We start from the raw sequence: 25,999 nt of genomic DNA, 5'->3' as shown, positions 1-25,999 counted from the left end.
ATTTGTACACCTGGTTTTCAACAGGATGAAGAGATAATGGAAAGCGTTCAGAGGTGACTTGACTGACTATGGTAATTTTTTCTGGTCTCTGAAATGTTAATTATGAAGAAAGGTTGAGAAAATGAAATTTGCAGAGTAAGGAGTTTTTATCAGATTATTGTTGAAGAGTGTTTTTCATACAATGGTTGGAAGGCGGGGAGAGGAGACCAAGCATGCTTTTTTATGAAGAGTAATAAATAATTGGTATGCATTGCCTGAGAGTGGTGACTGCAGAGAATGTGAATGTATTTAAGAAATGGCATGATGAGCTGTGTGTGTGTGTGACAGAGGAGCCTCCCATGATGAGTCTTTGACTCCATGAAGGTTTGAAAATAATAATAATTTATTAAATCTTTAATCTCTTTTAATTAATATTAGAATAACTGAGATTTAAAATAAAATTAGTTTAATCCTTTATCCAAGTGTGAGCAAACAAAGTTTGTGCCTGAAAGTATCTTCAGGACTGGGGTAAGGTGGTACAACACCAGGGAAACTCATTGCAAAGGTGGAGCAAGCTACCAACACTCCTATCTCAGTATCTCCTATAATGCAAAACACATCTCCTTGCGGATATGTCTAATGTTATGCATTAAGGGACATTAGACATATCTGCAAGGAGATGTGTTTTGCATTATAGGAGATACTGAGATAGGAGTGTTGGTAGCTTGCTCCACCTTTGCAACGAGTTGCCCTGGTGTTGTACCACCTTACCCCAGTCTTGAAGATACTTTCAGGAGCAAACTTTGTTTGCTCACACTTGGATAAAGGATTAAACTAATTTTATTATACTCTAACCAAGTGAAAAATAAGCTTTCAACAACTGAGATTTAAAATTCGAAAAAAAAAAAAAAATTACAATTAATGGTGTTTCTGTTGGAAGATTTTTCACTTGGTTATAATATAAATTAACAATGCCAAGAAATTATATTCTTGGTTTAATCCTTTATCCAAGTGTAAGCAAGGAAAGTTTGCACGTGAAGTATTTTCAGGACAGTGCAACTCGTATATAAAGGCTAATGACTTCACACCACTTGCCTTAGTATGCCATAATGCAAAGCACATATCCTTACAGACACGTATAATGCTATGCATTATAGGAAGGGTTACTAACTAGAATTATTGCCTAAAGGCAATGGGTTTGATTTGCGAATGCTGATCTTCAATCCATAATCACTAAGTGCCTACATTTAGAGGTCTCATCACTACTGCATTATCCACAACACCTTGACAATCGACTTGACAACACCTTGACTGTCTTATATCCTTATTATCAGTCATTTCATTATTTTGTGACTCGTATTCCTTATATTATTATTATAATTATTAAACAAGACCTCATGGAGTCAAAGACTCATCTGGGAGGTCCTTTTATCACACACACACATCTCATCATACCATGTCTTAAACACACTCAAACTCCTTGCAGACACCACACTCTCAGGCAAGGCATCATTCATAACTCTGCACGAAAAAAAACCTGCCTCTCACTCCCCTACTCACACCCTCTTTATACAGTTTTCAGGGATGACCTCTGGTTCTCCCCTGATCTCCCACTATTCTCTGTAGAACTTCTCCACCATTGATCTTATAACAACCCCTTACCAACTTGTAGGTCTCTATCATATCTCCCCTCTTCCTTCTCTCCACCAGACTCTGCAAATTACATCTTCTCATACTCAATATTTTCCTCATACTCAACATTCCAGAGGTAAGAAACTACCTTAGTCAGTCGCCTTTGGACCCTTTCCAACATCTCTTCATCCTTCTGAAAACCTGGTGACCAAATCTGGGCACAATAGTCCATGTGTGGCCTAATCAGAGCCTTATACAATGGAACAAGAATCTCCCTACTTCTACACGTCAGTGTCCTCCGCATCATTCCCAGAAGTCTTTGTGTTGTCTTCACAATTTTGGCGATGTGTCCCCTAAATTTTAGATCCTTATCCACTATCATCCCCAGATCTCTTATTTCCTCTACTTCCAACAAGCATAAATTCTGCATCCCATCTTTGTTTTCCAAATTATAAAACCTTACATTTTGCAACACTGAATTCACATCCCCATTTGCTTGCCCAATCACTCAATTTATTCAAGTCTTCTTGCAAGGCCACAACATCTTCACTACTCTTTAGGTTTCATTTACAAAACATTTCCGACAAATATTTTCTCTGTTCTCGCTCTCATACCACAAACAATTTACTTTTGGGCAATGAATACATCAAACTCATAATACACTGAACTAAATTCCACATGCTGATACTGGCCAACATTGATGTCTTGATTGCCATTTTACTTGTGTGTATTGGTGCCATAATGAAAAGCGATTCTGAAAAGAATATCACTTAATAATAGATGACTAAAACAACATAACTTAACTACACAGTCAAAATAAACAAAATACCACCAAATATATATATATATATATATATATATATTTGTTATATATATATATAACAAATATATAGTTATATAGTTATAGTTATATATATAGTTATATATAGTAGCATCTGAAGACGAGGCTAGTGGTCTCAAAAATTCTTCTAGTCAGAGATTAGAATTGAACTATGATGCTCTTTCTTTGGCTGATCTAGTGCCATGAATGGAACACACCACTTTGAATGAGCTATACAGGTGCCCAATATATATATGCCAATAAAGTCAACAGAATTTCTGCAAAGAGATTAGTGGGGCTGTACTGTTGTTCGGAGAACATTTCCTTTATGTGAGAACCATTCCAACATGAAGAACGTCAATAAATAATATGAATAGGAAGAACAGTTAAAAAACAACACTGAGTTTTGGGAAAATATAACATGCTACATTCATTTCTGTTTCCAGAATGGTGCTTTATATTACACATATTTCTGCATTTTCTTAAATTTAAAAAACTAAAACAAAAAAAAAAGATTTTTTTTTTTTTTAGTTAAATAAAAAAGATTCTATTTTGCTAATGTGAGTGTCAAGTATATTTGTCAAGCCCTGTCCATTATATTTCCTTCTAGAAAGAGTCTCTCCAGATGATTCACACTAAATTCATTTAAATGGAATCCATCTATTTTATACAATTTCATTCGACATTGATGTGCGAATGCATTGCATAAACATCAGCAAACTACATTCCTTTCAGCTCACACAGCTCTACTAGCAATTCTTGATTTTTGTTTACCATCTCGACTCATCATTGTCATATCTGAGCAAACACATCAACTACCCTTCTTACAACACTGTTGTCATTCTCTTTACTCAATCTCCTGATGTCCATCCTCACATTCTCCTGATGTTGAACCAAATCATTCCTTCCTAAAAACAGCAATAAATCCCTTTTGTGTTTACTTCTCATATGCGAAGCACTGATCACCCCATTCCTTCTTCCTCCTGGATGCACATTCTCATCCACTATTTTAGTGAGGTATTCTGTCCCCAAAAAGCAGGTTTTATTCTTAGAGGGATGGGAATAGTTAGAAAAGCATGAGGAGAATATATTTCATATAGTAAGTATTCTGGAAGCCAATAAGGAACTGGGACTGTTTGGAATTTCACCATCAAAAAATGTGCTAGAGAACTGACATTTCCACTGATTATTCTTTAATTAACATCTATCTTGAATAATATATGCACATAAACAGAAGAAAGATATTTAATTAAGCAAATATTTCGGTCTGGAAATAGCAGACCATCTTCAGTGGCACTACAAGAACAGTTTTAAAAAAATACAAGGTGGAATACTAACAATAGATCATTTAAAAATAGAACAAGCTGCGTGATGTTATATCACTAAGTATTAAAGGGAATATTTTTAAGCAGAGACATGCTTAGAATAGCAGCTACATATTCACCTATTAACAAATTATCTTCACATTTTCCTTCTCCTAAAGACAAATGCTCAACTATATCTCTTCCTGGAGTTTATCAAATTCCCTGCAACTGTGATCTCTCCTATTTTGGACAAACTGGATGTTCTCTTGAAAAAAGAATCCAAGAACATCAATCCTCCATTCATCACAACAAACCTGAAAAATCTGGATTGGCTCAGCACGGGATTGAAACTAACTACAACATGCTTTGGTCAAAAACTCACCTTTTAATAGATCCCGTTATAAATTTGAATGTTTATTCAAAGAAAGTGTAGAGGCCTTACTCCATCGTCCTAACCTGAATCGGAATGACTGTATATCTATATCAAAAATCTGGGAAAGTCTAATCAGGATAACTCATTAATTCATATTAATTTTATGTTATTTAATATAATTAATTAATATCTTTATTTCAATCATGTCTCTACTTAAAAATATTTCCTTTAATACTTAGTGATATAACATCACGCAGCTTGTTCTATTTTTAAATGATCTATTGTTAGTATTCCACCCTGTATTTTTTTTAAAACTGCTCTTGTAGTGCCACTGAAGATCGTCTGCTATTTCCAGACCGAAATATTTGGTTAATTAAATATCTTTCTTGTGTTTGCGTGCATATATTATTCAGTCTTTATGTCACAAGTATCATTAAAACATCTAACATCTATCTTTTATAAATGTATCTTATCTGTGAAAAAGTCTCCAAAGAATATAAGGAGGATCCTAAATCAGGGAGGAGGAGGAGGGAGGTTACAAGAAGGATTGAGTGTGGCTCATTACTGAGTCCTCTACTACTCAACCTTGCATCTCTCTGAAATCCACTGACAATATCGGTAGATTTCAGAGTGGTATTCAAACATTTGCAGATAATATGAAGCTGAGGGAGAGCTATTAGTGCCTATGTTATTGCTCTTCAGGAGAATTTGAATAAGCTGGAAATGTGGGTGAATGACTAGGGATACAGGTTCATTAAATGAAATGTAGTCTTGAAATTTAGGATCCACTGATTAAAGGAAGCATATACTATTTGTGGAATATGGAGAAGGAGACAAGGGATCTTGGAGTGATAGTCAATATCTGGATTATTATGCTCAGATCTACAGGATTTGAAGAGGATGAGGTAACCTTGGACAAGTATAGAGACAGATAACAAAAATGATGACAGGATTATACGTTGTTAGTTTATGAGAAAGGATTGAAGTCATTCACATCGCAGAGTTTGATAGATAGTTAACAAAGAGGTGAAATGATTGAGACATTTAAGCTGTTGAGAAGTGCTTCCCAAATTGATATTGGGAAGATTTTTCATGTGGTAAAACAAAGGAAAGGAATGAGGACCAAGGACTGTCTCTGGTAGTTATGAAAGGAAGTGGTGAGAAAGAGGATCGATTTCTGCATGGAGGGAAGCGAGACTTTCGAATGCATTATCTGAGAGGATAATGTCCCATGCTGAGCTTTATGACTCCATGGAGATCTTGAACAATAATAACAGGTTGCATACAATGAACTTATAACATTCTAAAGCATAACATAAGCTGGTATTCTAGATTTAATGGAGAAAAACAAACATAGAGGAATGAAATTAACATTAGTTTCATGCTTCCAATATTTCTCTGTTCCTAGAGCGATGAATTTCATTCTTTTAATCCCTGTGTTTCATTTCTATATCTATATTAAATATAAAAATAAAATGTAAAATAAAAATATAAAATAAGAAAAATAATATAAAATAAAAAGAAACAATTCCATCTGTAAATGAGTTGCCATTAATTGCAGGAGGTCACTACACCACAGAATTTTTCATCTATACTATTTAATTTTCCATCTACACGCTATGCCATCTACTGCTCACTAATACAATACACAAAGTAATCAACAATATAAACATTATGTCATCTACATTCCACTGATACTATTTCTGATGACTGTTAAGTGAATGTGTTCTCTAGCCAATTTGCCTATGCAGGATGAAAAATGGAATGAAAATGGCTAACTCACCTTCAAATGAAAACACACAAAGATTTCTTTTATCAAGACAAGGGTTGAATTCAGACTCTGGTCTTTTTTAATTGAAGGTTGCATTACATTATCATTTTTCCAAATGCACTATGGCAGTGCTTTCTATGTGGAAGGTGGTTAGATGATGGGATAAGCTGTGTTGTCTAGGATAGGAACATATTATAAACTTATGAACACCATAAAGCATAGCACAAACATATGCTTGTATATTGTTGATTTAAGGAAATGAAAGAGAGTTTTAATTTTTTTTTTTTTTTAATATAAAGAAGGTTTTTTTTTTGTTTTTTTTTTTGCAAGCATTTAAGACATGCTTGCACAACACAACACATAAAAGTCTACAAAGATTAGTGCTGACTAGAAAATATGCACCTTGACTTCAAAAACAGGCAATATATAAAAACAAATACAAAAGCCATCCCTCCAATTATACCACATAAAATGAATATACCTTTGAGATCTGCTACTGTCTTGCTTGCTCTGCTTAGAACCAATGCCATGCCTTCAACATCACTCATATTAACTCGACATCTTCGATTGATAACATTGCTTCGAAGCTCCTCCACTTGACTTTCAAGCTCTCTGATTCCAAAGATGTTAAAGAAAGAAATCTTTATATATATATATATATATATATATATATATATTATATTTACACACACACACACACAATGTAACATATATATATATTATACTGAAATTTCTATTTTACATTATACAAGAGACTGTGAAGTAAACATCAAAGATATTATGGAACCTAAAAAAAAATTAGGATATTTTATATGATAATTTTGGGAAATTATTATTATATAAACATCTGAATAAATAAAAATGCATTTTTCATGCATTTTTATTGTATTTATTCAGTCCGTGCGGTTAGCCTAGTGGCTGTGCGATTCGCAACCATATGACTGGGAAAGGAGTGTCCCAGGTTCGATTCCCATCGAAGACGTGAGGAATTTGAGGATCTTCCTCAGCCATAGCCAAGTTAGCCGTTCTTAGGCACGGGCAGTAAGGTTTTTACCACCAGTTTATCTGGCATTTTTCATCCCGCAAGCAGGCAAACTGGCCCCATGAACACACATGGATCTACAGCCATAAATACTTAACCTCCCATGAGGGGGCTCAACTCATCCCAATAGGGACAGGGGAGAAAAAGGGAGGAAACTCCATACAAATAAATAAATAAATTGTATTCGGTAATGAAAGAATGGTATACTACATTATTCTTTCCTCAACCATCTGTATAATAAAAGTATTCATGTTTAGCATTAAAATAGATATGATTTGATTTCAGTTTTGGTATGCTTTAATTCATTTACTTTTACATCAAAATAGTTTTTGCAAGATTTTTCCCATTGATTTTAGTCCTTGCAATGGACCTATAAATGTTTTTTTATATTCCTCAATGATTTCTTCCTCTTTTTTTGGCTGTGCTAAATGTTCATGCAATGTCCGGTTGTCAATTTGAAATCTTCAATGGTCAAGTGCATTATCACCAGTGCCACAATCCTCAGAACTACAGGAAGTTCTTCACGCTTTACAAATTTTTATCTTTATGAATTTTTGGATTGGAATTTTTTTTTATTTTAATTGTGTGTGGCGAAGGTGATTAGGGGCATGTACAGGGAATTACGTAGTATGTAATGACGTAATGATCAGTTAGAACGAGCCTCAGTCACTCACGAGCCTTGGCGACACGAGTGTGTTATTTGTAGTTTTCTTCAATTAAACCTGATTTTTTTTATTTTGTTTTCTTTTTAACTATAACCCTTTCACTTTTCCAACAATGTCAAAAAAGAAGCAACATTGCAAAACCAGAAAATGAGCAAAAGAAACAAAGAAAAGCAATTATGTTAGAGAAGAAATATGAAATTATTACCAGCCATCAATTGGGTAGCACTGTTAAAGCTCTTTCTGAGAAAATTTCTCTTGCTGCTTTTACAGTTTGCACACAAACTGCTTTTGCAAAATAAAAAATAAAAAATGACAGAGTATGCTTTTCCCTCATCAACTGCTCTTGTCACTTTATTATAAAAGACATTCATATTCTAAAGCAAGACCACCCTTTAACAAATTCAACTCCTCTGCCCAACACCGTATATGGTCCATCACTAATTTCTCCAAGATCTTAACAACTAATGATGAAATGCAAACTGGTCTATAATTTGACACTTCCAGTCTGCTACCACCCTTATGAAATGGTATTATCTTACCCTCCTTCCACTCCCTGGGTACCTTTCCCTTGGCCAGACTTTCACTGAAAAGCCAAGTCAAGGGAGCTGTTGGTTCTTTAGCACATTCTCCCAAAACCCGTGGTGATATTCCATCCAGTCCTACTGTTTTATTAAATCCAGAATACTCAATATTTGAAACCCACTCTCCTCTTACACTCCTAAACCTTGAACCTGCTCTATCCCTCTAGTATTAAAACTTACTTCCCCAGGATGAAATACCGCAATAAAGTATTCATTGAAAAACTCCATTATGTCCTTTGCATCAGTCAGTCTATTCCCATTTTTATGCAACAATGTTATTCTTTCTTCCACAATCATTTCTCCTCCTACTGGCCACGTAGCTAAAAAAAACATTCTTTACAATTTTCTTTGGATCTCAGGACCAATCTCCTCTTATATTCCAGTTTTGCCTTCCTTACCATAATAGTCACTCTCCTGGCCTGAATCCTATATTATTCATGCATCTACTCTCCACCTCCCTCTCCTTATATCTCTTCCATAATAACCTTGTTTTAACATGCAGTTCTTGGCCAATATTGTTTTTCATCCACTTTGCACCAAATTGTGTTCTCTTCTTCACTCATGGTATTCAGCTTACTTTTGCTGCTAATAAATATTCCTTCACAATTTTCAAAGCACTAATGATATCTCGCCCTTCCAATTCCTCCCTAAACAGAACTGCCCCAAGTTGATATCTAAGACTATCATAATCAACTGCCTTATAATTCCACATATATTTCTTTCTCTTTGATACTCCTGCTTGTCTATTCATCTTCCAAGTCAAAACTACATGGTCATTCTCTTTAACTTGGGGACAGAGATGCTATCTCAGTAATAATCAGCTCTTCTGATGCCCAAGACATTTATCCCTCAAGAATTCTAGAAATTCTATTCCCTTATTACTACATGCAGTTTCCTCTTCCCGCTTTATACCACTGTAGTTAAAATCTCCCATAATAATCATTCTTTTTGCACTTGCCAAGCTCAACTGCCTAAACTCCTGCTCCTCACCCTCTATGCTCCCTGGCTTGTAACAACACCCACTGTCTTGCCTGCCTCTACCTCAATACTGTATACTTTCAAATTCAAAACCGTTAGTGCCATTGCCCTCCACTCTGAGAAGACAAGACATACGTCATCACTTATCATAAGCAGTACTCCACCACTGTGTTTTCCCTTCCTATCCTTTCAAAAATTCTGTACCCTTGCTACTTCTATTCCTATTAGTATATCACCTTTCGTCAACCATGTCTCAGAGATTCCAATAATCTTTGGATAGGCTGATGCTATCAGTGCCACCAATTCATCTCCTTTATTCTGGATACTCCTGGCATTAGTATAAAGAATAAAAATGTCACTATTTCTATACTTATGATTATCCCTCCTGACTCCACTGGATTCAGCATTACTGAATGTATATTTCCCCTTCTACCAAGCACCTATTCTCACTTGAGGCAACCATTGCTGCCATCCATCCTGATAATTCTAGTTTCCTGCATTGACACACTGATTCATTCAGAGAACAGCATTCTTTTCAGATGCCTATCACATACAGTTCCTTTCTGTCTCAAATGCCCTCCAAGCATCCATATATTCCAAGCCTCTCATTTGACACATTCTGGCTATCATACTATTCATTATTAATGCTGTTCTCCTCAGCTCTTCATTATCATACCTGGACAACACATATAAACTATCTTCCGTCTCTCAAGATCTCTTGTCACTCGATTCACACTGCCTCTCAAGTCATTCATGTCCATCATCACAATCATCTCACTCACTCTTTCACTCTACTTATAAGCCATAGCCACACTATTGTTCCTCCAGGCAAACACTCCTCAGGCATTCTATCTTGAAAACATTCCTCTAGTCGGAGACTACAATTGAACATAGGCCATTCTTCAGGCAACATAGTGCTGTGGAGGATAAATGCCACTTCCACTGAGCTACACAGGCTCTCAAAATTAATGCCAGCATCACCCAAGGTTCCTAGGTGGTCACCCTCCAAAGAACCAACTGGGCTCAGGTTTGTTTAACTTTAGTGTTTTGTATCCATCATTTCTTCTTCTGGAAAAATATCCGAGATGTTGCCTAATTACACCCTCTGTAGGGCACTCAGTATATTAATTGTTTTATGTTTCTCAGCAGGAGCAGAGGTACATGCTATCTTTTAGACCATCTAATAAAGGGCCTAGAGGCATACTTTTTTTTTCCCCCTTTGTAGTGCACATTGTATTATTTTTTTAATAAGAGGACTTCAAGTATTGGGACCATTTTTGGTCCCAATACTTGAAATCCAAGGAGATAATGTGCAAAGGCACGATATGACTTGCACATTATCTCAAAGGAGATAATGTGCAAGTCATATCTTTTCGGGATGTTGTAGTTGTGAGAGGGCAGGATTACTGTATTTACTTGAATATAACTCATCCTCGCACATAACTCACATCCCTGATTTTACTTTACAAAAAAATAAATTAAAAAGTTTTGCATATACTTTGCACATGAAAAAAAAGTTTAAACATGTTCACATCAAGGCAATAATGACTCCAAAAAGATATGATTGAGACTTTTAAACTGTTGAGAAATAGTTACAGGGTTGACACTGGTGAATTCTTTCACTTGGTGGAATAGGGGGAAGGAACGAGGACAAGAGGCCATCCCTGGAAGTTACAAAAGGAAGTTGTGAGCAAAGGGGGGGGGTTGAACCGTGGAATGCATTGCCTGATAGAGTGGTGAGAGCACAAAAGGTCAGTGAGTTCAAGGGGTGGTATGATAGACTGTGTTTTCTAAGGGGGAGAACCTCCCACATAATAATAATAATAATATTCATTACAGGCATATACTAAACAAATCAAATATTGATTTTATGTAAACTGACATAATGTAAACTGTTTATTCTTAAGTTCATCTTATTTCAAAAACATGGATCATTTAGTAATATTCTTAACTTTGAGTTAAGGAAGGGATGCTGTTATAGATTAATTTAAGGTTAAGAAATCTAAACTTAATTCAATTAATCCTTGGATGGTCATAGCAAACATATATCATTCAAACATACAAGATGTATATTCATTACATTATATTTACTTATAAAAAGTTAAAACTCTGATGCTAATTCTCAATGTACATCATTCAAACAGTTGTCTATGACATGTTGCTGAAGACAAGAGTATGTTTAGATTATGAAAAGATGTTTTAGAGTAAATGTGTGATGATGAAATTATTTGATCATAACCTCAATTTGCTTTCTTTTGAAACTAGAAAATTTGAAACTTACAAATATATAAAAGAAAGAAATGTAGTGACATTAGTATAGATATGAGTTCAAGAAGTGGTATGATACTGTTTTCTAGGATGGGCCGCCATGGAGGCCTGAATCAATATCATCATAATAATAATAATAATATAATAAGATTTTTTTGAAACATATTTTCAAAATTTTAGGATCTCTTTCTCTCTAATTTCCCTTCCTTCTCCCCCCCCCCACACACATTGCTTGCATTTCCACTATGTCAATGCCTTTGTAACCTTGCCTATATATTTTTCATGGAAAATTATGAATCCTCTAGACCAGCATTCCATAAATTTTTCCTACGATAGAACACTTAATAAATTCTGAAATTTTAATGGAACACCTTGGTTAGAGTCGAGTATCATCAGTCTCGTACTCAATGTAAAGCTAAGTGCACACTATTGCCAAAGCAGGTTGTATCGCATTGCAAAAATGCGACAGCACACACTACAGGCATGCCAGGCCAGGCCTTAGCGCATTGCATTGACCTTGCTTGTGCCCACACATTTCCTAGAATAGATACTCCATACTTCACTCGCGCTTAGAGGGTGTCAACAACCATGGCCGGCTGATTCAAGGCCGGCGCACGCTGGCCTTAATAGCACAATCCACATGCAAAATGAGGAGCAACTGATTTTCAAACATGTTAAAATTTTCATTTAAAACCATTCAAGGCTCATATTAATTTCGATAATTTTTCACAGAACACTGGTGTTCTGCGGAATACAGTCTGGGAAACCCTGCTCTAGATAAATTAAGACATGATTTAAAATGAAGTATTATTGTGAAAACTTTTAACACTTAAATAACATTTAATTTTTTCTGCAAATTGCACTATAAGCAAACTTACGAGAGATCTTTTTCAAGTCTAGTAACATCCTGCCGATAGAGATCCTCTTCACGTGATACCCTGAGTCTTTCTGCACAAACTTGATCTTCTCCAATTTGAGCTGCTGCTAACATAGTCTAAAGATGAAACACCTTATGTACTGGAATAGCACTCATCAAATTCATATACATATGTAACATATGCATATATAATAGAATAAGCAAGCTAGTATGGTGAGAGAAATCATTGAATACATTTATATGAAATAAGACCAAAATTAAGCCACACCACTAAACTAAGCAGTCTGGTGGATTTGAGAGTTGAATAAAGAAGGAAAACAGTTGATCAAAGACTAGAGATCACAAATATGAGTTTTGAGAAAAATCAGGAGCGCGAACAGGCAGCATCAGTGGAAGAATCATTAATAGTGAATATATTAGATAGGAACTCAATGCAGTCATCGATCAGGATTAAGCGAGAAGCACTAATATAAGGTGGTGTCATCATTTAATCCAAATGGGAGAAAAAAACATTAGCAAAACAAGGGCTTCATGTTAGGAAATAAAAAAAAAAAGATGCAGAGGGAGACAAAGATCTAGGTGGAATGATGTAGTTAGTATTGTCCTGGAAGGCTGAAATATAAGATATGATAATATTAAAGATATGACAAATAATTGATTAATATGGAAGAAAACTCTTGAAAGAAAATTATTAATAATGTAATTCATAAATTATTTTAATCATATTACAACACAAAATCAATTAAATTATAAAAAAGATATTTATTCACTGGCTTATATTTTGCTGGATTTCAAACCAGCATCTTCAGGGTACATTACATATTACAATTAACATGTGACAACAAGTGAAACATCGCAGACAAAAGATGTAAAGTCCTAATTTGGTGCCTTCTAATGTTTTAAAAAAATATTACAGCTATGTAGGGGGTTGATCTTAAGATATGTCTCCCAAACTTTTGGCAAATCAATGCAATCATACTTCTTCAGGCTAGGAGAATGCTTTCTCCTAACCAGAAAATAATCTTTCTGAATCATTAATAACTTCTAATCTTGTATGAAGGAGTGTCCAAAGCATGGTCTGCTATTCCAGATTTGCTATAATAATGATAACTAATGGATTTTTTATGCTCTCCAAATCAGATATCTATAGATCTTCTGGTCTGTCCACAGTATGCCATCACAGTCACGTGGAAATTTATACACTCCAGTATATTATTATTGTTCCGGGCAACTCCAAGGAGTCGACAGACTCACCGAGGGAGGCCCTAACATCATGTCAAGAACAACTATTCGACATTCACACAGTATCTATCATACCTTGCCTTGAACTCATTCACGGTCGTAGCACCCACAACACACTATGGAAGCTTATTCCACTCATTCACTACTCTCCAAGTAAAAAACCTAGCTCTAACACCCTTGTCAACCACGCTCTTGCCCAGCTTCCATTCATGGCCCCTAGTCCTCCCACCACCAGTCATATTTTCAAAAATATCTTCTGGATCAATCTTATAGAAACCCTTCAGTAATCTGAATGTCTCAATCATATCACCCCTCCTTCGCCTATTGACCAATTTCTGCAACCCACAAATCTTCAACCTATTCTCATAAGGTTCATTCCACAGACCTGCTATCATCTTGGTCACTCGTCTCTGGATCCTCTCCACTTCCTCCCCATCACAAAGAAACCCTGGTGCCCATAACTGGGCACAGTAGTCCAGATGGAGTTTTATCAAGGCTCGATACAGAGGAACAACAACTTGTTTGTCTCTGCATGTTAAAGTATTTTTCAGAAGCCAAGTGATTTGGTGAGCTGTTTTAGTCATTTTTGCAATGTGCCCCCTAAACCTCAATTCCCTATCCACCAACACTCCCAAATCCCTGGCTTCATCAATCTCCTGGAGTACGGTTCCATCAATGTGATATACTGCTGCTATTCTTTTCACCCCAAAGTGTAACCTCACACTTTGGCACATTAAATTGACATCCATTTTTCCTAGCCCAGTCCTCTAAACTATCCAAATCATCCTGTAAAATTTTGACATCCTGTGCACTCATAATTGCTCTACCCAACTTTGCATCATCAGCAAACAAATGAACACTTCCTCTCAAATCCTTTCCTATATCATTGATGAACAAATTGAAAAGCAGTGGTCCAAGAACAGAGCCCTGTGGCACTCCACTAGTCACAAGCCGACTTTTAGACTCCACTCCTGAATAAACCACTCTCTGGTATCTCTACTTCAACCACCCTCCTATCCATCTCACCAACCCTATATCTATCCCCATCTGCTCCAGTTTACCGATTAGGGTTCTATGTGGTATCTTATCAAAAGCCTTGGCAAAGTCCAGTAGTATTACTGTAAACCCATTACCCATATCCAGTTCAGCCGTCACTGTGTTATAAAACGTGAGCAAGTTAGTGAGGCATGATCTACCCTTCACAAAACCATGTTGTCCCCCATATAATATCCCATTTTCATCTATCCAATCCTGTATTCTTTTCTTGACTAATTTCTCTAAGACCTTGACAATGATTCCTCATATGCCAAACGGTCGGTAATTTACAACAGCAGTCTTGGAACCACCTTTATGCAGTGGAACTATTTTCCCCTCTTTCCACCCGCTCGGGACTAACCCAGACCCGAGACTCAAATTAAACAAAATGGTCAAGGGTACTGACAATTCTTTAGCTGCTTCTCGTACAACACGAGCTGGTATACCATCCAATCCCACAGATGTATTGACATTGAGGTTATGCAATAGACTACTCACCTCCACTTCATTCACCACAATTCCCGTATAATCTACTGGTACATTCGTTTCTGCAATGTCGCCACCTGGATGATATATTCTTGCAAAGTGCTCACTCAGTAACTCAACTATATCAACTGATTTAGTTACCTCCCTACCATTGGCATTCTTTAAAATCATTCTGCCATGTACATTTTTCCTTTTACTTGCTACATATCTAAAAAACTGTTTAGGATTCTCTTTAGCCTGCAATGTTCTTTTGTAATCCTTTTTTGCTTTTCTTACCACACTCGTTACCCTTCTGGCCTGTGCTTTATACTGTTCGTGTGCCTGCCGGTCACCTTTCTCCTTAAATCCTCTCCATCGTTGTTTCTTTTTTTGCAGCTCAAGCTTAATAGTGTTATTCATCCATTTAACCTCTAGTTGATTTATTGTTCGGACTCTAGGTATACAGTCAGCCATTGCTTCATGCAAATGCTTCTTAACTACCTCCCATGCACTATCGACTTTTAGTCCTTGCAGTTGTACATGCCATGGCACTGAACCAATCAAACTCCTAAGCTTGTCATACTTTCCAGCCCGATAATTCCACATGTACCCTGTCTTAATTGAAAATTCTACACCTTTAGCCACCTCCCAAGTCAAGACCCTATGATCACTCTCACTGATTGGTGGCAATGTGGTCATATTTGTTACAGCCAAATCCTCAGATGTAATTATTAGGTCAAGCACTCTCTGACCCCTAGTATTTTCCATTACATGCTGTCGCAGATAGTTATCCCTTAATAACTACATAAAATCCAATTCCTCCCTCCCATGTGTCCTCTCCTCACTCCAATCAATGTAACCATAGTTGAAATCTCCCATAATAATCACCCCCTCCTTCCACCCATTTCTTCTATTTGCTTGTGCATAGTGTCACCACCATCTTTTCCATCACCTGGTCTATAGCAGCACCCAATTGTATATTTAGTTCTGCTAGCCACAATCTCACACCAAATGGCCTCAAATGTGCTCTTTTCTCTATCCTGCAATTCAACTTCTATTCTCCTTGGCTGCAGCTCATCAGCCATCATATGCCAGGGGATGAAGTTTATCCTTAAGAGAGCAGATCAGAGTTGCTAATTTAACATGTGGTTTGAATGTGGTGTGAAGGTTATATTTTATTAGCATGAAATTTCACTATCTTTTCAGACCTACCTCGGATATATGGAATATTCGAGTAATAGTGGTGTTTTGTTCTTGTGTGTTTGAGGACGGGGGGAAATAAGAGGGCAATGTACTATGTTTTCTTTTTTTGTAGGAGCTGTATCCATTGGTCAAGAAAGTATGGCAAAGATATTTAAGTTAAGTGGAAAGAGTTGCATCATTAGAACAAACAGCCCTATATGTAAGCGTTTTCAGACTACTATACTGTTGGGCTGGATGATTATGTGATTGTTTATGTAGGTGTGTGTGTGTGTGTGTGTGTGTGTGTGTGTGTGTGTGTGGTGTGTGTGTTGTATTTCTATAAATGGAAAAAAGATAGTCACCCATCTGAAAACTAAGTGACTAATGTGCCAAGAAAAGGCAAACAGTGATTAGATTCTTTTTCACTGTGAAATGAATTTTGGAGTATTGGCTGTTTAGGTAGGTAACAAAAGAACCTAAGTTGTCTTGTTCATGGAGCCAATGGCAAACACGTCATCAAGAAAGTGTAATCACACTAAGCGCTTCTATGTAGCTGTGGTAAGTATTTTGTTTTCAAAGCGTTCCATGTAAAAGTTAGCTGGAGGGGGGGGGATGCATAAGAGTACCATTAGTCTGTAGATTTTAACTTGCCATGTAAAGGAACCTGCATTCCAGGCAGTAAAACAGAATATAACTGAATAAGGAAAAGAAGAGGCTTTCCTCAAAAGAAAAGAGTTGAATAAAATCCCAGGCATCACAGTAAGTTCTATTCCTAGATTATCAGGTCCTGGGGATTTTCCAGTCTGGCATTCTTTATAGGCTGTGGTAACTTCAGAGCTATAATGGGTCAGTCAAGCCCATTTTGAATATGAACAGGAAAGCCATTAATGTTCAGAGAGTTATAATTTCCCACAGTACTATTATTGTCTTCAAATAGATTTTTATGGTGTTTTTGAAAGGAGTCAAGGATGTCTTGAGTGGTGGACATGACTTCACAATCAACGTAGATTTGAGTGACAGTCCTTTCTTCCCAGAATTTAGTGAACTGCCTATTGAACCTGCCAAGTGCTGCTGTATTCTTATTATAAAATTTCTTTCCTCCATTTGTTTCTACCTTTCCACTTCTATTTCTATGTTAATGTTTCTAATGATGTTGTGGCATTCTATATCATTGCATTGGCTTGCTACAAACCAGCTTCTCTCTTTATACAGGTCCTTCAACTTTTTTTTTCTTTTGAGGAGAGCCTGTTCTTTTCCCCCATTCAATCACATTCTGTTTTACTGCCCGTTTGAATTTTTCATTACATATCCTTGTTCCAGGTCACATTATTCCAGTTTGAACAGAGAGTATAAAATTTGGGTGAAACATTAACAGAAAATTTGGTGGTCTCCATGGTCCAGAACTGATCTCTACTTGTTCTATGTAGTGGAATTTAAGTCTACCTAAATTCTGCTACATGATCTGATTATAATCTGATGTTGATGTCAAGATGTTTTATCTGAATTATCTTATTTATACGGGAAGAAGAGATATAAATTCGATCAATATGAGTACTAATACCTTGATTCATATACTTACATTTGTAAGCACAGAGATTAGGATTGTGCTCAGCTAGTAGACATATGATTCTCCATATGTCTACTAGCTGAGCATTGCCGAGACATATTTTTCACTGTGCATATCCCATTTTTCCACTGCTGGTATGTCCTATTTTGTCTTGGGGTTTTGATTTCAATACATTTTTTGTCTCCAGCTACTATGGTGTGGGCACTGTATTAATATTGCTGCAATTCTTGCAATTGCTGCAATTCTTGCAATTGCTGCAAAACCCATGTGGTCCAACATATGACTCACAAAAACCCTACACATCCATTTCACCAACATCCGTGGCCTAAACTCTAACCTGAATAGTGTCCACTACCACCTACAGTCTATCAAACCCCACCTACTCTTCCTGGCAGAAACTCAAATCTCACCTCCCCCCCCCCAGCACCACTTATCTCAACCTTCCAAACTACTCACTCTTTAACAACTTTCGTCCTAAGGGTGGTGTCTGCACATACATCTGCTCTGACATACCTTGCCAGTGAGCACCCAATCTAGAATTATCCAACTTTGACCTTCTTTGGTTGAAAATATCCCTTTCCCACTCAGTTCAATTCATCTGCTATCTCTATCGCTCCCCCAACACAACGACTCAGCCATAGCTATTTAATTTCCTCTCCCTAAAAATTGACTTTCTCCAATCCCACTTTCCCAACAGCAAAATCATCCTCCTAGGAGATTTTACCATCCACAACACTACCTAGCTTTCCTCCTCCAGTTGTACAGATCTTGCAGGTAGAGATGCTGAAACATTTGCCATCATTAACGACCTTACACAACTTGTCCAGATGCCAACCAGAATACCAGATAACCAAAATCATTCCCCAAACACTCTAGATCTCTTCCTCACCAATGATCCCTCCAAATACACAGTGAAAGTAGTGAACTCCCTGGGCAATTCTGACAACAACTTAGTGCTCTCATCTCCTCCCCCATGCAACGTTTACACAGACACTCCCATACAAGAGTAGTTTGGCACTACAACAGTGCCAAGTGAGACAGGCTCTGCAACTTCTATGCTGCATTCCAATGGTTGGACTATTGCTCTGGCTTTCCAACTCAAACATATGCACTGAGCTTATTACCAAAGTAATCCTCACCAGCATGAATACATACATTCCACACAGCACTCTGAACTGCCATTCCCCTAACGAAACCCTAGTTCTCCAAAAGATGTGCCAAGGCTGTAGAGATGAAACACCAGACTTACCAACAACTGGCTGAAATCAAGAACCTCATCCTCCTTCAAAGCTACACTGAAGCCCGTAATAGATCTAAAAAAACAATCAACGCTTCCAAAACAGAGTTCAGAAGAGCAAAAAGCAGGAAACTAGCAGCTTGTCCAAATGGCAGCCGAGCCTTCTGGTCTCTCGTCAAAGCAATTGGCCATAACTTCTGTCTAACACTATTCCCACCCCTATCATACCAAGATGGCTCTCCTGCATCATCATCCACAGAAAAAGCCAATCTTCTGGCTTCATATTTTGCTTCAAATGCATGCATAACTGACAATGGTAAATGTCCCCCAACCATTCTAGACACCCAACATACAATGCTCCCTATATCCTTTTACCAGGATGAGATCAGAAAAATACTGTCCAAATTAGACACAAAAAAAGTCTCCTGCCCTGATGGCATTCCACCAATTGTTCTGCAAGTTTGTGCACTAGGACTGACCACTATCCTATGTCACCTATATATACACTCTCTTAATCCGCTGGAATCTATCCCACAAACTGGAAATTGGCGTATATTCAGCCCATTCCCAAGAAGGGTGACAAGTCACTGCCATCCAATTACCACCCTATCTCGCTTACCTCAGTCCTGTCTAAAGTAATAGAAAAAATCATTAATTGTCAACTCCTACACTATCTTGAAGACACTCACCAAATAAATGACCGCCAGTATGGATTCCGCCACTGCCGATCAACAGGAGATTTACTCGCATACGTCACCCATCTCTGGACAAATGCTATGGAGAGGTTTGGAAAATCTGAAGTGGTTGCACTGGGTCTGGCACAAAGGCCTACTAGGCAAACTACCATCATTTGGTCTGACCCAGGACTTCTATAGTTGGATTGCCAGCTTTCTGTCTGGACGCACACTGTGTGCGATGGTGAACAGCTCCCTATCCACTCACCATTCAATTGATGCTGGGGTCCCACAAGGTTCTGTCCTCTCACCAACCCTCTTCCTGCTATATATCAATGACCTACTACAATTGACCTCCAACCCAATACACAGTTTTGCAGATGACAGCACACTACACTCCTCGCTTGCATTTGATAAGCCTTACCTTACACAACTCACCTCAACCTACAGAACATCAACCACCACCACCCTCAACTCCGACCTCCAAGCCATCCTACAATGGGGTTCGGATAACCTCATAAATTTCAATGCCAATAAAACCCATTTCTGTACTATTTCCCATAAAAAAAGAACCATTTTTTCCCAGTATCCTTCTTGATGATACCCAAATTTCCAGACAGTTTGAGATCTCGCTTCTTGGAATCACCCTCACATCAAACCTCTCCTGGCATAAACATATCACAACCATTGCATCCTCAGCCTCAAAAAAACTAGGATTTCTCTTTCGCTCAAGACGTTACTTCACCCCCGAACAGCTATTAACATTATACAAATCACAAATCTACCCAGCTATTGAATACTGCTCCCACATATGGAATGGGGACCCTAAAAGCTCTTTCAAAATGCTCGACTCAATACAAAGGAGAGCAATTAGACTTATCAATGATCCCCCCCCCCCACTTTCACACAGAAGTATGGTTTCTGCAGTATGTATACTCTACAAATGAGTAGAAATGCTCATCTGAAATAACATCAATAATTCCTCCGCTCAATACTAAGCCCATTGTAACATGTGCAGCTACTGCACAACATCCTTTCACATTACACTTAGAAACAAACAGAACAAGTTTGTTTTCCTCTTCCTTCATCCCTGCAACTGCTGCACTGTGGAACAGTCTCCCACCTGCTGTTTTCCAAGGAATACAATTTAAAGTCATTCAAATCAAATGTAAACAAATTCCTCCTTTCCCAACCCACTATCCATACACGGTATTAATGTACTATAGGTTGACCAACCAATCTCCTGTGTATGGAGTCAACATTAAAAAAAAAAATTTTAATTCCTGGAAAAATTTTTCATCTAACTGTTTTCAATTGGATGGCATATAAGCATTTATAAACCATATTACACATCCACAGTATTTCCAGTTTAATGTCAAAAATTCTCCTTTCTGTATCTCTGAATATTACAGAATGACCCAAGGAGGAGAGGGGGGGGGCAAATGCCTATCACCGAGTAGAACCTCTCTCAGGAAGTAAGCAAACTTGATGACAACAAGCATTAATAAATGTCATCATTGGGAGCCAGACCCAGAAGAGATACCAAGGTTGAAGTCATGCAAAAGTTATATAATTCCCATATACAAGTAGTCAAAAGGTATCAACTTATTATTAAAATGCAGAAAATTTTTTCACTTGGTTATACAGCAATCCCTCGATTAACCTCCCAAATGGCTAGGACGTCTCTAGATGTCCAGCTAAATCTGGATATGTTTCAGACACTACCTATTGAAAGAACATGGATAAGAAGTGCAATTTGGCCGTTATGTTGTTTAGAAGGTGTGATAATCCCTCACGCTGAAGAGAACACTTAATCAGATTATCTCATGTTCATAGCTGCGTCTCAGTTGCCTTTAACAAGAAACGCAGTTCCTTGTTCTATACTGGGTAACTGGATCCTAGTTATATTGGATAGACAAAAAATATAGAAATTATTTTTATTTTCTCTTTTTATTGTACAATATGCCTTGAGAAAAATAAAGATCCTTGCATAGTTTCTTACTTAAATATTGTCTTACCTTTGAGGACCAATTTCATTTTTAACTTTTTTTTTGTGCTAATTTTACTCGACAAAACATTTTCTTTGTTCTTGAAGAAATTAATTCAGGATAATTATTTGAAATATTATTTAAAAAAAAAAACCGGCTGCCAAGTTTCCAGATTGTGTTATTTTTATTTTTGTTCAAAATCATATTTCGAAGAATACTTCACAGATTTCCTAAAGAATGTGCTTGGGTGACTTTGCTTTATAGAGAATAACATAAAATTCTTTAATCATATCACTAAATTTTTTTCTTTACATCATAATCTACTGTAAATCAGGTCAATATTGAACATTCTAATCCACCGCCACTTAGTAAAAAAAGCAGCGACCCTTTGCAGTTAGCTACCGAAGCTTAGTTGTCTCAATCAGGAAAATGACTGAGTAGACTAAGGCCATGTTTGTTTTTGATTGGAATTATGGCAGAAGCAATATGAGGCAAGTATATTGTGTGTTTATTTTCCAGTGCTTTGCCTGTTTGTTGAAAAATGCAACTTCCTGGCAGGGAAAAAACATCATATCAGTATGCGACTGTATAACTTTCAGCTGAAAAGACCTTATGAAGGTTCTCATAGTACTACATCAATTTGAATTCTAATTAGAATTCAAATTGATGTAGTACTATTCAAATAAGAAAACTTTTTCGATCTTCAGACATTTGCTTTAGAGGTATATACTATGGACGACACATCTAATACCTGGGAAACCCATGTTCGCTGGCTGATTTGTTTGTTTTGCATGGGGAAGAACATTCATTTATAAAACAGAATGAAACTGGAATAATTTTTCTGTTGTTTCAGAAATCTAATGATGACAGTTTTCACAGAGCAAAAGTTTTTCTGGATGAGCTATGAAAGTCTCAAAAACAAGAAATATGGCTTACTTTCAGAATATAGAACAAAGAAAATAGCATTATTATTATTAGTAGTAGTAGTAGTAGTAATAGTTTACAAAACGTAGGATATAAAGTGACTTTAATGTACATATCAATTAATATCAAAAAATGTATTGTGTTATCAAAATGAAAAACTCAATTCTATATTAATGATAAGAAGAATAATTACGCAACAATAATATAATATTATATTATTCTCATTCACTCAGGAAGAATGAATAAAATGAGATTAATTACTGTTATTACCAAATTTTTATTTCTAATAAGAAAGAAAGAAAAACAGTTACTATTAGAACATACAGTTTTCCAAATACCTACAGAGTAATCGTCAACAGAATATGCTCATGCTATCTCATAATACTCAAATTCTGTTTTCCATGAAATATCAATTTTTATCAATCGGGAAAACATGCTACAATTGAAACAAACTATTTCACTAAAAAAATATATAAATAATAAAATATAATTAATAAATAAAATATATAAATAATAACGTGTGCCGACACACAGCACTGATGTGCTGTGTGTTGACAAGAAATGTTCAAATTTCTTGTGTGGGAGATATATATATATATATATATATATATATAAATCATCATAGCTCAAAGTTTTGTAATAAAAATTTCTGCTACAAGGAAGTTCAACAGAATCGACAATATTATTGTCTTATATCTTTTATTTATGTAGGAGAAAAGCAGTAAAATGGCACTCTGAAGATTATATCAGATGTTATAATGGCAAAAATAGTAAGAAAAAAATTATTTGCACTTTCTTTTCAAAACACAAAGAAAGAACTGTAAATTCACCCATTGAAAAAGAAAATACATATTTTTCTTCTGTTATCTAATTTTTTTTTCTTGTAGTACAAAGAAGAAATCACTGCATATAACCTGGGAGAATGCAAGAGGGCAAAGATCTGTAACTTGATTACATTATAACTAATAAGGAAATCATGTCAGAAAAAATTATTTATGTAAGAGTTCTAACATCAGCAGATATAACGACATTTTCTTCTAGTTTAGATACATGGCATTGTTCAAGTAGCTAAACTTTTGCTACTATTTTACACTAAAATGAATGGGCATGTTCCCCCGAGTGATTTATGTTTCTAACAGTTGTCGTGCGAACGATTTATAAAATAAATTCTCTGAAATATCTGCTGAATGAATAGGTCTATAACTCTCCCCACCCCCCAAAAAAGGAAGATTATGTAACGAATATGCTCATTTTCTTTTTAAATAATTCAAATCCTCTTTTTCAAGATAACTGGATTAAATAATTTATAATTTTCTATAATAAAAGTGAAACTGATCATATAAATTAAGAAATTATTTTGGCATAAATAATGTATCAGCATGTAAAAGAAATGTCACTATTTCTGTGTTAGTATTATTATTATTATCCCAAGGCCTCATGGAGTCAAAGACTCATCTGGAGGTCCTTTTATCACACACACACACACACACACACACACACACACACACACACACACACACACACACACACACACACACACACATCTCATCATATCGTGTCTTAAACACACTCAAACTCCTTGCAGACACCACACACTCAGGCAAGGCATTCCAATCATTCACAACTTTGCACGAAAAAAACCTGCCTCTCACTCCCCCTACTCACACCCTCTTTATACAGTTTCCAGGGATGACCTCTGGTTCTCCCACTATTCTCTATAGAACTTCTCCACCACTGATCCTATAACAACCTCTTACCAACTTATATGTCTCTATCATATCTCTCCTCTTCCTCCTGTCCACCAGACTCTGCAAATTACATCTTCTCAATCTTTCCTCATACTCGACATTCCAGAGGTCAGAAACCACCTTAGTCAGTCGCCTTTGGACCCTTTCCAACATCTCTTCATCCTTCTGAAAACCCAGTGACCAAATCTGGGCACAATAGTCCATGTGTGGCCTAATCAAAGCCTTATACAATGGAACAAGAATCTCCCTACTTCTACACGTCAATGTCTGCTAATCAACAAGAATGTCTTGTTGATTAGCAGAGACAACAAGACATTCTGCACTACAGCTTGAGGCACTTTAGTGTGACTAATGGAGAAGTGTTCCCTCTTTTCTTTCTCAATACCAGTGAGAGTAATCTAAGCTTTTAGATTTTCCTCCAGCTAAGAGGATTATTATCAGAAATAGCAAACAGCAGCAGCAGTACAAATAGTAATATTTAGATTTTTTAAGAAAAAAAAAAAAACAATACTACTGAACTTTCTTTTGTGTGGTATGCATATAAACAGTTTTACATGGTGAAAATATAGAACAGTGTTTCTAAAATTTCAATTAATTTCAGCAGACAGTAAAAGAGCTGATTTTAGATTGCAAAGAAATAGCACAGAATGAGAAGATTCATGGTACAATAATATTATTGCCTTATTTCTTTTGTCAAAATGGTAAAATGAAGTAATAGATTTTGAATACTGTTCTACAGATTTGAAAACCTTTCAAACCTGTAGAAATTTAGAGTAGTTATGTAATTGTGTTCCATGAAAGGATAGGAGGGGGGGGGGGAGCATTAAAAAATCTTCAAAATGAGCATAAATTTTGAATCATTCCATAATATTATCTTTCATATTATGTTTTCAACATTACTACGGTGGTTACGTACTGGATATTATCGTAATGTGCATCCTACCAAAAAAAAAAAAAAAAAAAAAAGTGGAAGGCGAGAGTCCCTGCTAAAATATCAATGGATATAAATTTTTGATGCTAAAAAGACTCAAAATCAGAAACCAAGTAATGCAATTTAACATCATTTGTTATTCATAAAAACAACAACAACAAAAAAAAAAATTCATTTATAAACCTGAAATGTGATAATCCATATAATGGTATTTTGCTACAAGAGAAAGCAAAAGGTCATCATATTTATTTCAATAAATGTTATTTAAAAATATAAAAATTTGACATATTTTAAATGCAAACAAACTTTTGAAAATGCACAAAAAGCATGCTTCTGTAATGTCAGTAAAGTGAAGAAATATAAAGTTGTCTTGTTCCATTGCACTGATTTGAAGAATAAAATACAGCAAATTTACTATTACTAATTAGATTCATTGCAAAGGCTGATCGGTGGTCATTTCAGGAATGATTACTTTTGCACATGTGAAATTCGTTTTAATTTTTGGGAAGAGACAATAAATCAATTGTGAGGCAAAAAAAAGGGTCAAATATCTTAGGACAGTAATAGAAATTCCAATTCCAAAGGTCGCTAACCAACAGTTAATCCACTAATGGCTATAAAATAGCCATAAAGTGATTAATGGCAGAGAGGGAGGTAATTATTATTATTATTCAGGCCTCCATGGAGTCAAAAGACTCATCAAGGGAGGTCCCTCC

At 36.2% G+C, this 25,999-nt stretch overlaps 1 protein-coding gene across 1 annotated transcript in view; it reads right to left on the bottom strand.

The window, feature by feature from the left end:
* The window catches only part of LOC150105640 (coiled-coil domain-containing protein CG32809-like), a 774,652-nt gene that overhangs the window by 162,155 nt on the left and 586,498 nt on the right, over positions 1-25,999 (bottom strand). The window contains exons 14-15 of the mRNA XM_090394279.1: positions 12,292-12,407; positions 6,361-6,491 (exon numbers count right to left, since the gene is read on the bottom strand). Of these exons, the coding sequence (XP_090250405.1) occupies positions 6,361-6,491; positions 12,292-12,407 (247 nt within the window). The remainder of the gene's footprint in view (positions 1-6,360; positions 6,492-12,291; positions 12,408-25,999) is intronic.

This window comes from Typopeltis vanoorti, chromosome 6, assembly GCF_054136105.1.
Source record: "Typopeltis vanoorti isolate ZY-2024b chromosome 6, IOZ_Tvanoo_1.0, whole genome shotgun sequence".
NCBI lineage: Eukaryota > Metazoa > Arthropoda > Arachnida > Uropygi > Thelyphonidae > Typopeltis > Typopeltis vanoorti.
The sequence above is the reverse complement of the archived record's forward strand: the minus strand, read 5'-3'. Positions and strand labels throughout refer to the sequence as shown.